The 14,613-nt window shown below is 51.7% G+C and overlaps 1 protein-coding gene across 1 annotated transcript in view; it reads right to left on the bottom strand.

Moving 5' to 3' along the window:
* The window catches only part of LOC121839118 (syntaxin-1A-like), a 154,463-nt gene that overhangs the window by 10,961 nt on the left and 128,889 nt on the right, over positions 1–14,613 (bottom strand). Inside the window, exons 6-7 of the mRNA XM_042296477.1 lie at positions 2,835–2,908; positions 1,436–1,573 (exon numbers count right to left, since the gene is read on the bottom strand). Coding sequence (XP_042152411.1) covers positions 1,436–1,573; positions 2,835–2,908 — 212 coding nt within the window. The remainder of the gene's footprint in view (positions 1–1,435; positions 1,574–2,834; positions 2,909–14,613) is intronic.

Raw genomic sequence — 14,613 nt, 5'->3', positions numbered from 1 at the left:
GGCGATTGCGACGCTAGAGTTGTGGGATCCGTTACCACGGGGGACCAGTACGGAAAATCTATGCACTCACTATGCACTCACTATGCACTCACTATGCACTCACTATGCACTCACTATGCACTCACTATGCACTCACCATGCACTCACCATGCACTCACCATGCACTCACCATGCACTCACCATGCACTCACTATGCACTCACTATGCACTCACCATGCACTCACCATGCACTCACTATGCACTCACCATGCACTCACTATGCACTCACTATGCACTCACTATGCACTCACTATGCACTCACTATGCACTCACTATGCACTCACTATGCACTCACTATGCACTCACTATGCACTCACCATGCACTCACTATGCACTCACTATGCACTCACTATGCACTCACTATGCACTCACTATGCACTCACTATGCACTCACTATGCACTCACTATGCACTCACTATGCACTCACTATGCACTCACTATGCACTCACTATGCACTCACTATGCACTCACTATGCACTCACTATGCACTCACTATGCACGTCGCTCTGATTGAGAGAGAGTCAGCTAAATGACAATCATGTAAATCTACCACTGAAGCTTTCCCACAGTTTCCTGTCTGTCCTTCAGCCAATCTAAATGCAGGTCCATTTAACGAGGTGCTACCTTTGTTTGAGAGACAGCTTTTAAAAAATTAAATGTACTGTTACTGGTTTAAAAAAAATATATATATATATATATATATATATTTATTTTATTTAGCTGTTATTTTACCAGGTAAGTTGACTGAGAACACGTTCTCATTTACAGCAACGACCTGGGGAATAGTTACAGAGGAGAGGAGGGGGATGAATGGGCCAATTGTAAACTGGGGATTATTAGGTGACCGTGATGGTTTGAGGGCCAGATTGGGAATTTAGACAGGACACTGGGGTTAACACCCCTACTCTTACGATAAGTGTCATGGGATCTTTAATGACCTCAGAGAGTCAGGACACCCGTTTAACGTCCCATCCAAAAGACGGCACCCTACACAGGGCAGTGTCAATCACTGCCCTGGGGCATTGGGATATTTATTTTTAGACCACAGGAAAGGGTGCCTCCTACTGGCCCTCCAACACCACTTCCAGCAGCATCTGGTCTCCCATCTAGTGACCGACAGGACCATCCCTGCTTCGCTTCAGAAGTAAGTCAGCAGTGGGATGCAGGGTGGTATGCTGCTGGCATTGGTCTGGGAACAGACTGATATAGTGTTGCTATATGTGTGATAAAACACCAACCTATCCACTGTGAGGCCATATGCCCATGGAAACAGAGCTCAATGCTGGACCTGTTGGCTTCCTCAGCCCCTCTGTCCCAGTCTATGCCCAGGGGAAGTGAGGGGTGATGGGGTGCATGGCTAGGCGAGGCTGGGGTCTGGCTAGTCGCTAGGCCTCACCTGGCTCTCCACCAGCATGGCCATGTCCATGAACATGTCATGTAGCTCACGGATGCTGTTCTCCAGCTTGATGATCTCAGTGTGACGAGTCTCGATCTCGTTCATCGCCTGCTGGGTGATGTTGGAGTCCATGACGATCTGAAGGATCAGGGGGGAGGGGGTGAGAGGATGAGAGAGAGAGAGAGAGAGATAGGGTAAGAGAGAGAGAGGGAGAGAGAGAGACACATTAGATACAGCCATCTGCTCCACTTTCCTCTAAAAGACAGCTCTGTCTGGAATAATTATTCCAACGTTCTCCCAGGTGACAGAGAGCTGGCTAGCATGCCGATAAACAGCCGGTGCACCCTCTCCTCTCCTCCCCTACCCTGCCTTCTCCTGTCCTCTCCTCCCCTACCCTGCCCTCTCCTGTCCTCTCCTCCCTTACCCTCTCCTTTCGTGTTCTCTACTCCCCTCTCCTGTCCTCTCCTCCCTTACCCTCAGGGCTGAGAGTACAGCCTGGCTACCCACCACAGTACATGAGGAATGAGAGTACAGCCTGGCTACCCACCACAGTACATGAGGAATGAGAGTATAGCCTGGCTACCCACCACAGTACATGAGGAATGAGAGTACAGCCTGGCTACCCACCACAGTACATGAGGAATGAGAGTATAGCCTGGCTACCCACCACAGTACATGAGGAATGAGAGTACAGCCTGGCTACCCACCACAGTACATGAGGAATGAGAGTACAGCCTGGCTACCCACCACAGTACATGAGGAATGAGAGTATAGCCTGGCTACCCACCACAGTACATGAGGAATGAGAGTATAGCCTGGCTACCCACCACAATACATGAGGAATGAGAGTATAGCCTGGCTACCCACCACAGTACATGAGGAATGAGAGTACAGCCTGGCTACCCACCACAGTACATGAGGAATGAGAGTATAGCCTGGCTACCCACCACAATACATGAGGAATGAGAGTATAGCCTGGCTACCCACCACAGTACATGAGGAATGAGAGTACAGCCTGGCTACCCACCACAGTACATGAGGAATGAGAGTATAGCCTGGCTACCCACCACAATACATGAGGAATGAGAGTATAGCCTGGCTACCCACCACAGTACATGAGGAATGAGAGTATAGCCTGGCTACCCACCACAGTACATGAGGAATGTGCGTGATTTTTTCTAACACTCATCCCTGAGGTGAAGATCTCTGGGTTCTAACGCTCACCCCTGAGGTGAAGATCTCTGGGTTCTAACGCTCACCCCTGAGGTGAAGATCTCTGGGTTCTAACGCTCACCCCTGAGGTGAAGATCTCTGGGTTCTAACGCTCACCCCTGAGGTGAAGATCTCTGGGTTCTAACGCTCACCCCTGAGGTGAAGATCTCTGGGTTCTAACACTCACCCCTGAGGTGAAGATCGCTGGGTTGTCGCTCTCTAACATGCTCTCCAGCTCCTCGTTTGTTGTATTCCTCCCAGCTGTAAACACACACACACACACACACACACACACACACACACACACACACACACACACACACACACACACACACACACACACACACACACACACACACACACACACACACACACACACACACACACACACACAAACAAACACACATAAGACAAACACACACAGCTCATCAATATGGATTGTGGTTTGCGTGCAACATTCCAGTTCAAAGCATGATAACCAAATGCCTACAGAATCAATGTGTGACAGCTGGAAACACTCAGCCCCACAGACGTCCACAGATCTGACCTTCTATTCCCAACCCCAGGTGGTACACTAAACACACCCAGACATGCTACGGAGTGTGCGTGTGTGTGTGTGTGTGTCCATTCACACAAACCAAGACGGGTCCTTCACTTTCGTCAGGTAAAGGACAGGAGAAAGAAATCATTGTGTGATTGCTGGTTCATTCACAGAACCAACAGTCACCCCCAGGCTCATTCACAGAACCAACAGTCACCCCCAGGCGAATTCACAGAACCAACAGTCACCCCCAGGATCATTCACAGAACCAACAGTCACTCCCAGGATCATTCACAGAACCAACAGTCACCCCAGGCTCATTCACAGAACTAACAGTCACCCCCAGGCTCATTCACAGAACCAACAGTCACCCCCAGGCTCATTCACAGAACCAACAGTCACCCCAGGATCATTCACAGAACCAACAGTCACCCCAGGCTCATTCACAGAACCAACAGTCACCCCCAGGCTCATTCACAGAACCAACAGTCACCCCCAGGCGAATTCACAGAACTAACAGTCACTCCCAGGCTCATTCACAGAACCAACAGTCACCCCAGGCTCATTCACAGAACTAACAGTCACCCCCAGGCTCATTCACAGAACCAACAGTCACCCCCAGGCTCATTCACAGAACCAACAGTCACCCCCAGGCTCAATCACAGAACCAACAGTCACCCCCAGGCTCATTCACAGAACCAACAGTCACCCCCAGGCTCATTCACAGAACCAACAGTCACCCCCAGGATCATTCACAGAACCAACAGTCACCCCCAGGCTCATTCACAGAACTAACAGTCACCCCCAGGCTCATTCACAGAACCAACAGTCACCCCCAGGCTCATTCACAGAACCAACAGTCACCCCCAGGCTCAATCACAGAACCAACAGTCACCCCCAGGCTCATTCACAGAACCAACAGTCACCCCCAGGATCATTCACAGAACCAACAGTCACCCCCAGGCTCATTCACAGAACCAACAGTCACCCCCAGGCTCATTCACAGAACCAACAGTCACCCCCAGGCTCATTCACAGAACCAACAGTCACCCCCAGGATCATTCACAGAACCAACAGTCACCCCCAGGCTCATTCACAGAACCAACAGTCACCCCCAGGATCATTCACAGAACCAACAGTCACCCCCAGGCTCATTCACAGAACCAACAGTCACCCCCAGGATCATTCACAGAACCAACAGTCACCCCCAGGATCATTCACAGAACCAACAGTCACCCCCAGGCTCATTCACAGAACCAACAGTCACCCCCAGGCTCATTCACAGAACCAACAGTCACCCCCAGGATCATTCACAGAACCAACAGTCACCCCCAGGCTCATTCACAGAACTAACAGTCACCCCCAGGCTCATTCACAGAACCAACAGTCACCCCCAGGCTCATTCACAGAACCAACAGTCACCCCCAGGCTCAATCACAGAACCAACAGTCACCCCCAGGCTCATTCACAGAACCAACAGTCACCCCCAGGATCATTCACAGAACCAACAGTCACCCCCAGGCTCATTCACAGAACCAACAGTCACCCCCAGGCTCATTCACAGAACCAACAGTCACCCCCAGGCTCATTCACAGAACCAACAGTCACCCCCAGGATCATTCACAGAACCAACAGTCACCCCCAGGCTCATTCACAGAACCAACAGTCACCCCCAGGATCATTCACAGAACCAACAGTCACCCCCAGGATCATTCACAGAACCAACAGTCACCCCCAGGCTCATTCACAGAACCAACAGTCACCCCCAGGCTCATTCACAGAACCAACAGTCACCCCCAGGATCATTCACAGAACCAACAGTCACCCCCAGGCTCATTCACAGAACCAACAGTCACCCCCAGGCTCATTCACAGAACCAACAGTCACCCCCAGGCTCATTCACAGAACCAACAGTCACCCCCAGGATCATTCACAGAACCAACAGTCACCCCCAGGCTCATTCACAGAACCAACAGTCACCCCCAGGCTCATTCACAGAACCAACAGTCACCCCCAGGATCATTCACAGAACCAACAGTCACCCCCAGGCTCATTCACAGAACCAACAGTCACCCCCAGGCTCATTCACAGAACCAACAGTCACCCCCAGGCTCATTCACAGAACTAACAGTCACCCCCAGGCTCATTCACAGAACTAACAGTCACTCCCAGGCTCATTCACAGAACCAACAGTCACCCCAGGATCATTCACAGAACCAACAGTCACCCCAGGCTCATTCACAGAACTAACAGTCACTCCCAGGCTCATTCACAGAACCAACAGTCACCCCAGGCTAATTCACAGAACTAACAGTCACCCCCAGGCTCATTCACAGAACCAACAGTCACCCCCAGGCTCATTCACAGAACTAACAGTCACCCCCAGGCTCATTCACAGAACTAACAGTCACTCCCAGGCTCATTCACAGAACCAACAGTCACCCCAGGATCATTCACAGAACCAACAGTCACCCCAGGCTCATTCACAGAACTAACAGTCACCCCCAGGCTCATTCACAGAACCAACAGTCACCCCAGGCTAATTCACAGAACTAACAGTCACCCCAGGCTCATTCACAGATTTGTATTTGATCATGTATATGTTTTTGCTGTTTGTTGTTTGTTATAGGGCCAAAAAGATTGAAGAAGTGGTTTATCCACACATCTCCATTTTGGATAGATCATTCTTTATGTTGTTGTTTGTTTAGTGTTTTCCAATTTTAGTGAAGTCCTAAGCTAACATTTTCTGGGTTGCTGTGTTTTTGGTTGACTAGTCCATTCTTTCCCTCTCGCCCTCCTCTCCCTCCTCTCCTCCAGTGCTCCCTCCTCTACCCCTCTCCATCCTCTCCTCCTGTGCTCCCTGTCTGTAGATGAATTAAGGAGCAGTGAGAGGCTCACAGTTATATCTCTCTCCCAGATGCTGCCACTCACTCTCCACCTGTCTCCATTCAGTCTCCATTCAGTCTCCACCTCAGTCTCCATTCAGTCTCCACCTCAGTCTCCATTCAGTCTCCACCTGTCTCCACCTCAGTCTCCACCTCAGTCTCCATTCAGTCTTCACCTCCCTCTCCACCTGTCTCCATTCAGTCTCCACCTCAGTCTCCATCTCCACCTCAGTCTCCACCTCCCTCTCCACCTCAGTCTCCATCTCTACCTCCCTCTCCCCTCAGTCTCCATTCAGTCTCCACTTCCCTCTCCACCTCAGTCTTCACCTCCCTCTCCACCTCAGTCTCCATTCAGTCTACACCTCAGTCTCCATTCAGGCTCCACCTCAGGCTCCACCTCAGTCTCCACCTCAGTCTCCATTCAGTCTCCACCTCAGTCTCCATTCAGTCTCCACCTCAGCCTCCATTCAGTCTCCACCTCAGTCTCAATCTCCACCTCCACCTCAGTCTCCACCTGTCTCCATTCAGTCTCCACCTCCCTCTCCATTCAGTCTCCACCTCAGTCTCCATTCAGTCGCCATTCAGTCTCCATTCAGTCTCCACCTCAGTCTCCATCTCCACCTCAGTCTCCACCTGTCTCCATTCAGTCTCCACCTCAGTCTCCACCTCCCTCTCCATTCAGTCTCCACCTCAGTCTCCATTCAGTCTCCATTAAGTCTCCACCTGTATCCATTCAGTGTCCACCTCAGTCTCCACCCCAGTCCCCATTCAGTCTCCACCTCAGTCTCTATTCAGTCTCCACCTGTCTCCATTCAGTCTCCATCTCTACCTCCGTCTCCATCTCCCTCTCCACCTCAGTCTCCATTCAGTCTCCACTTCCCTCTCCACCTGTCTCCATTCAGTCTCCACCTCAGTCTCCATTCAGTCTCCACCTCAGTCTCCACCTCAGTCTCCACCTCAGTGTCCATTCAGTCTCCACCTCAGTCTCCATTCGGTCTCCACCTCTGCCTCCATTCAGTCTTCACCTCCCTCTCCACCTGTCTCCATTCAGTCTCCACCTCAGTCTCCATCTCCACCTCAGTCTCCACCGGTCTCTACCTCCCTCTCCACCTCAGTCTCCATCTCTACCTCCGTCTCCATCTCCCTCTCCACCTCAGTCTCCACTTCCCTCTCCACCTCCATCTCCATTGCCCTCTCCACCTCAGTCTCCACCTGTCTCCATTCAGTCTCCACCTCCCTCTCCACCTCAGTCTCCATTGCCCTCTCCACCTCAGTCTCCACCTGTCTCCATTCAGTCTCCACCTCCCTCTCCACCTCAGTCTCCATCTCTACCTCCGTCTCTGCTCCACCTCCACCTCAGTCTCCACCTCCACCTCAGTCTCCGTCTCCATCTATACCTTAGTCGCCAGCTCCCTCTCCACATCCCTGTATAATTGTCTCCACCTGGAAGGACCGACCATTCCATGACATCAACATATAGTTGTAACCACGGTTTCAGGCTGTGTTTGTTTACATTTTTTTTTTTTAACCTTTATTTAACCAGGCAAGTCAGTTAAGAACAAATTCTTATTTTCAATGACAGCCTAGGAACAGTAACAGCCAACAATGCTTATACAAGCTTATATTTTGGGTTCTGATGGGGTATGTCAGTTGAACTAAGCTTGTGAAGAGAAGTTATATTCTTCAAGAAGGTATATATAATGAATTTAAAGGTTAAAAAAAAATGGATGTACCAACTGCTGATTGCCCTTTTAATCACCTGTCTCTCCTGGACCAGGCTTCATTAGACCATGTTCAGGACTGGGACAGGAGGAGAGGCTGGATCTAATGTGTGTGTGTGTGTGTCTGGGGGTCAGGGTTGGGGTTGGGGCTCCCAGGCAGTGGCTGTGATGGTGAGTAATAGTGGTCGGGGGGTCAGGGCCCATGATTACCTTCCTGGTCAGAATACTGATGCAGCTGCCCTCTGATAGATACCAGTGTGTGTGTGTGTGTGTGTGTGTCACGGCACAATCACTCAAATGAGGAGAGGGAGAGAGGACAGATAAAGCAGGAGATGACGCCCATCTCGCAGCCCTCCAAATGAGGAGAGGGAGAGAGGACAGATAAAGCAGGAGATGACGCCCATCTCGCAGCCCTCCAAATGAGGAGAGGGAGAGAGGACAGATAAAGCAGGAGATGACGCCCATCTCGCAGCCCTCCAAATGAGGAGAGGGAGAGAGGACAGATAAAGCAGGAGATGACGCCCATCTCGCAGCCCTCCAAATGAGGAGAGGGAGAGAGGACAGATAAAGCAGGAGATGACGCCCATCTCGCAGCCCTCCAAATGAGGAGAGGGAGAGAGGACAGATAAAGCAGGAGATGACGCCCATCTCGCAGCCCTCCAAGTGTATCCCTCATAACATTCATCTCTCGCAACTTGGGTTTCACAAGATTCTCTCTCTGTTTCTCTCTCTCTCCTCCATCTCTCTGTTTCTCTCTCTCTCCTCCACCCCTCCATCTCTCTGTTTCTCTCTCTCTCCTCCATCTCTCTGTTTCTCTCTCTCTCCTCCACCCCTCCATCTCTCTGTTTCTCTCTCTCTCTCCTCCATCTCTCTGTTTCTCTCTCTCTCACTCCTCCACCCCTCCATCTCTCTGTTTCTCTCTCTCTGTCCTCCATCTCTCTGTTTCTCTCTCTCTCTCTCCTCCACCCCTCTGTTTCTCTCTCTCTCTCCTCCACCCCTCCATCTCTCTGTTTCTCTCTCTCTCTCTCCTCCACCCCGCAATCTCTCTGTTTCTCTCTCTCTCTCTCCCCCACCCCTCCATCTCTCTGTTTCTCTCTCTCCTCCACCCCTCAATCTCTCTGTTTCTATCTCTCTCTCCTCCACCCCTCAATCTCTCTGTTTCTATCTCGCTCTCTCCTCCACCCCTCCATCTCTGTTTCTCTCTCTCTCCTCCATCTCTGTTTCTCTCTCTATCTCTCCTCCACCCCTCCATCTCTGTTTCTCTCTCTCTCTCCTCCACCCCTCCATCTCTCTGTTTCTCTCTCTCTCCTCCACCCCTCAATCTCTCTGTTTCTCTCTCTCTCTCCTCCACCCCTCAATCTCTCTCTCTCTCCTCCACCCCTCAATCTCTCTGTTTCTATCTCGCTCTCTCCTCCACCCCTCCATCTCTGTTTCTCTCTCTCTCCTCCATCTCTGTTTCTCTCTCTCTCTCCTCCACCCCTCCATCTCTGTTTCTCTCTCTCTCCTCCACCCCTCCATCTCTGTTTCTCTCTCGCTCTCCTCCATCTCTCTGTTTCTCTCTCTCTCCTCCACCCCGCAATCTCTCTGTTTCTCTCTCTCTCTCTCCCCCACCCCTCCATCTCTCTGTTTCTCTCTCTCTCCTCCACCCCTCAATCTCTCTGTTTCTCTCTCTCTCTCCTCCACCCCTCAATCTCTCTGTTTCTATCTCTCTCTCCTCCACCCCTCAATCTCTCTGTTTCTATCTCGCTCTCTCCTCCACCCCTCCATCTCTGTTTCTCTCTCTCTCCTCCATCTCTGTTTCTCTCTCTCTCTATCTCTCCTCCACCCCTCCCTCTCTGTTTCTCTCTCTCTCTCCTCCACCCCTCCATCTCTCTGTTTCTCTCTCTCTCCTCCACCCCGCAATCTCTCTGTTTCTCTCTCTCTCTCCCCCACCCCTCCATCTCTCTGTTTCTCTCTCTCTCCTCCACCCCTCAATCTCTCTGTTTCTCTCTCTCTCCTCCACCCCTCAATCTCTGTTTCTATCTCGCTCTCTCCTCCACCCCTCCATCTCTGTTTCTCTCTCTCTCCTCCATCTCTGTTTCTCTCTCTCTCTCCTCCACCCCTCCATCTCTGTTTCTCTCTCTCTCCATCCATCTCTGTTTCTCTCTCTCTATCCATCTCTGTTTCTCTCTCTCTCTCCATCTCTGTTTCTCTCTCTCTATCCATCTCTGTTTCTCTCTCTCTATCCATCTCTGTTTCTCTCTTTCTCTCTTTCTCTCTCCTCCACCCCTCAATCTCTGTTTCTGTCTCTCTCTCTCTCCTCCACCCCTCAATCTCTCTGTTTCTATCTCTTTTCTCTCTCTCCTCCATCTCTGTTTCTCTCTCTCCTCCACCCCCCATCTCTGTTTCTCTCTCCTTCTCTCCTCCATCTCTGTTTCTCTCTCTCTCCCTCCACCCCTCCATCTCTGTTTCTCTCTCGCTCTCCTCCATCTCTCTGTTTCTCTCTCTCTCCATCTCCACCCCTCCATCTCTGTTTCTCTGTTTCTCTCTCCTCTCCTCCATCTCTCTGTTTCTCTCTCTCCTCCCCATCCTCTGTCTCTCTCTCTCCTCCACCCCCTCCATCTCTGTCTGTTTCTCTCTCTCTCCTCCACCCCTCCATCCTCTGTCTCTCTCTCTCCTCCACCCCTCCATCTCTGTTCTCTCTCTCCTCTCCTCCATCTCATCTCTGTTTCTCTCTCTCTCCCTCCACCCCTCCATCCTCTGTCTCTCTCTCTCCTCCACCCCTCCATCCTCTGTCTCTCTCTCTCCTCCACCCCTCCATCCTCTGTCTCTCTCTCTCCTCCACCCCTCCATCCTCTGTCTCTCTCTCTCCTCCACCCCTCCATCTCTGTTTCTCTCTCGCTCTCCTCCACCCCTCATCTCTCTGTTTCTATCTCTCTCTCCTCCACCCCTCCATCCTCTGTCTCTCTCTCTCCTCCACCCCTCCATCCTCTGTTTCTCTCTCTCTCCTCCACCCCTCCATCCTCTGTTTCTCTCTCTCTCCTCCACCCCTCCATCCTCTGTCTCTCTCTCTCCTCCACCCCTCAATCTCTCTGTTTCTCTCTCTCTCTCCTCCACCCCTCATCTCTGTCTCTCTGTTTCTCCATCTCTGTCTCTCTCTCCACCCCTCCATCTCTGTTTCTCTCTCTCTCCTCCATCTCTGTTTCTCTCTCTCTCTCCATCTCTCTGTTTCTCCACCCCTCCATCTCTCTGTTTCTCTCTCTCTCTCTCTCTCTCCTCCACCCCTCCATCTCTGTTTCTCTCTCTCTCTCCTCCACCCCTCCATCTCTCTGTTTCTCTCTCTCTCCTCCACCCCTCAATCTCTCTGTTTCTCTCTCTCTCTCCCCACCCCTCCATCTCTGTTTCTCTCTCTCCTCCACCCCTCAATCTCTCTGTCCACCCCTCCATCTCTCTCTGTTTCTATCTCTCTCTCCTCCACCCCTCCATCTCTGTTTCTCTCTCTCTCCTCCATCTCCCTCCATGTTTCTCTCTCTCTCTCCTCCATCTCTGTTTCTCCATCTCTGTTTCTCTCTCTCTCCTCCACCCCTCCATCTCTGTTTCTCTCTCTCTCTCCTCCATCTCTGTTTCTCTCTTTCTCTCTCCTCCACCCCTCAATCTCTGTTTCTCTCTCTCTCCTCCACCCCCCCTCAATCTCTCTGTTTCTATCTTTCTCTCTCCTCCATCTCTGTTTCTCTCTCTCCCACCCCCATCCCCTCCATCCATCTCTGTTTCTCTCTCTCTCCTCCATCTCTCTGTTTCTCTCCTCCACCCCTCCATCTCTGTTTCTCTCTCTCTCCTCCATCTCTCTCCACCCCTCCATCTCTCTGTTTCTCTCTCTCTCCTCCCCCCCCATCTCTGTTTCTCTCTCTCTCCTCCATCTCTCTGTTTCTCTCTCTCTCCTCCACCCCTCCATCCTCTGTCTCTCTCTCCCCCACCCCTCCATCCTCTGTTCTCTCTCTCTCTCCATCCACCCCTCCATCTCTCTGTCTCCTCCATCTCTCTCTCCACCCCTCCATCCTCTGTCTTCTCTCTCCTCCACCCCTCCATCCTCTGTCTCTCTCCTCCACCCCTCCATCCTCCATCTCTGTTTCTCTCTCTCTCTCCATCTCTCTGTTCTCTCTCTCTCCACCCCTCCATCCACTCCTCCATCTGTTTCTCTCTCTCTCCACCCCTCCATCCACCCCTCCATCCATCTCTCTGTTTCTCTCTCTCCTCCACCCTGTCTCCATCCATCCTCTGTTTCTCTCTCTCTCCACCCCTCCATCTCTGTTTCTCTCTCCCCCCTCCATCCTCTGTCTCCATCTCTGTTTCTCTCTCTCTCTCCTCCATCTCTCTGTTTCTCTCTCTCTCCACCCCTCCATCCTCCACCCCTCCATCTCTGTTTCTCTCTCTCTCTCCATCTCTCTGTTTCCACCCCTCCATCCATCTCTGTTTCTCCTCCACCCCTCCATTCTCTCTCTCCCCCACCCCTCCATCTCTCTGTTTCTCTCTCTCTCTCCACCCCTCCATCCTCTGTTCCTCTCCCTCCATCCCTCCACCCCTCCATCCTCTGTCTCTCTCTCTCTCCACCCCTCCATCCTCTGTCTCTCCTCCCCCCACCCCTCCATCTCTGTCTCTCTCTCTCCTCCCACCCCTCCATCCTCTGTCCTCTCTCTCTCCACCCCTCCATCTCTCTCTGTTTCTCTCTCTCTCCCCCCCCACCCCTCCATCTCTCTGTTTCTCTCTCTCTCCTCCACCCCTCCATCCTCCTCTCTCCCCACCCCTCCATCTCCATCTCTCTGTCCTCTGTCTCTCTCTCTCTCCACCCCTCCATCCTCTGTCTCTCTCTCTCCTCCACCCCTCCATCCTCTGTCTCTCTCTCTCCCCACCCCTCCATCCTCTGTCTCTCTCTCCCTCCACCCCTCCATCCTCTGTCTCTCTCTCTCCTCCACCCCTCCATCTCTCTGTCTCTCTCTCTCCCCACCATCTCTCTGTTTCTCTCTCTCTCCTCCACCCCTCCTCTCTCTGTCTCCATCCATCCTCTGTCTCTCTCTCTCCTCCACCCCTCCACCCTGTTTCTCCATCCATCTCTGTCTCTCTCTCTCCCCACCCCTCCATCCTCTGTCTCTCTCTCTCCTCCACCCCTCCATCCTCTGTCTCTCTCTCTCCTCCACCCCTCCATCCTCTGTCTCTCTCTCTCCCCCACCCCTTTATCCTCTGTCTCTCTCCCTCCACCCCCCCATCCTCTGTCTCTCTCTCTCCCCCACCCCTCCATCCTCTGTCTCTCTCTCTCTCCACCCCTCCACCCCTCCATCCATCCTCTGTCTCTCTCTCTCCTCCACCCCTCCATCCTCTGTCTCTCTCCTCCACCCCCTCCATCCTCTGTCTCTCTCTCTCCCTCCATCCTCTGTCTCTCTCTCTCCTCCACCCCTCCATCCTCTGTCTCTCTCTCTCCCCCACCCCTCCATCCTCTGTCTCTCTCTCTCCTCCACCCCTCCATCTCTCTGTCTCTCTCTCTCTCTCCACCCCTCCATCCTCTGTCTCTCTCTCTCCTCCACCCCTCCATCCTCTGTCTCTCTCTCTCCTCCACCCCTCCATCCTCTGTCTCTCTCTCTCTCTCCCCCACCCCTCCATCCTCTGTCTCTCTCTCTCTCCCCCCACCCCTCCATCCTCTGTCTCTCTCTCTCCCCCACCCCTCCATCCTCTGTCTCTCTCTCTCCTCCACCCCTCCATCCTCTGTCTCTCTCTCTCCTCCACCCCTCCATCTCTGTTTCTCTCTCGCTCTCCTCCATCCTCTGTCTCTCTCTCTCCTCCACCCCTCCATCCTCTGTCTCTCTCTCTCCTCCACCCCTCCATCCTCTGTCTCTCTCTCTCCTCCACCCCTCCATCCTCTGTCTCTCTCTCTCCTCCACCCCTCCATCTCTGTTTCTCTCTCGCTCTCCTCCATCTCTCTGTTTCTCTCTCTCTCCTCCACCCCTCCATCTCTCTGTTTCTCTCTCTCTCCTCCACCCCTCCATCCTCTGTCTCTCTCTCTCTCCTCCACCCCTCCATCCTCTGTCTCTCTCTCTCTCCTCCACCCCTCCATCCTCTCTCTCTCCTCCACCCCTCCATCCTCTGTCTCTCTCTCTCCATTAGAGATATACATTAGACATCTTAAATTGACGGTAAGAGGGAATGTTTCAACAAACAGCATCGCTCTCGGTGTCGAGCCACACGTGAAAGTGGACAGGTCCTAATGAATATGTATATGATGGATGCGTGACCCTTGACCTAGTGCGAAGGAATCTACATTAAAATGAGCCCCATTAAGTCAACACACAGCCCTGAGGAAGCACAGTAGATATATTCAACTCCTGGGACTCGTGTTGCTGTTATATTAAAGTTAAGTTGCCTAGACCTAAACCTTTGTGTGTTCATATACAGCACCAGTCAAAAGTTTGAACACACCAACTCATATTCTAATTATTATATATATATATATTTTTATAACTATTTTCTATATTATAGAATAATAGTGAAGACATCAAAACTATGAAATAACACATATGGAATCATTTAGTAACCAAAAAAGTGCTAAACAAATCTAAATATATTTTAGATGATATATTCTTCAAAGTAGCCACCCTTTGTCTTGGCGACAGATTTGCACACACTTTGCACACTCAGCTTCACCTGGAAAGCCTTTCCAACAGTCTTGAAGGATTCCCACATATGCTAAGCACTTGTTGGCTGCTTTTCCATCATTCTGTAGTCCAACTCATCCCAAACCATCTCAATTGGGTTGAGGTCGGGTGATTGTGGAGGCCAGGTCATCTGATGCAG

Source organism: Oncorhynchus tshawytscha, linkage group LG13, assembly GCF_018296145.1.
Source record: "Oncorhynchus tshawytscha isolate Ot180627B linkage group LG13, Otsh_v2.0, whole genome shotgun sequence".
In the NCBI taxonomy this organism is placed as follows: domain Eukaryota; kingdom Metazoa; phylum Chordata; class Actinopteri; order Salmoniformes; family Salmonidae; genus Oncorhynchus; species Oncorhynchus tshawytscha.
This window is presented reverse-complemented; position numbering and strand designations above follow the sequence as displayed.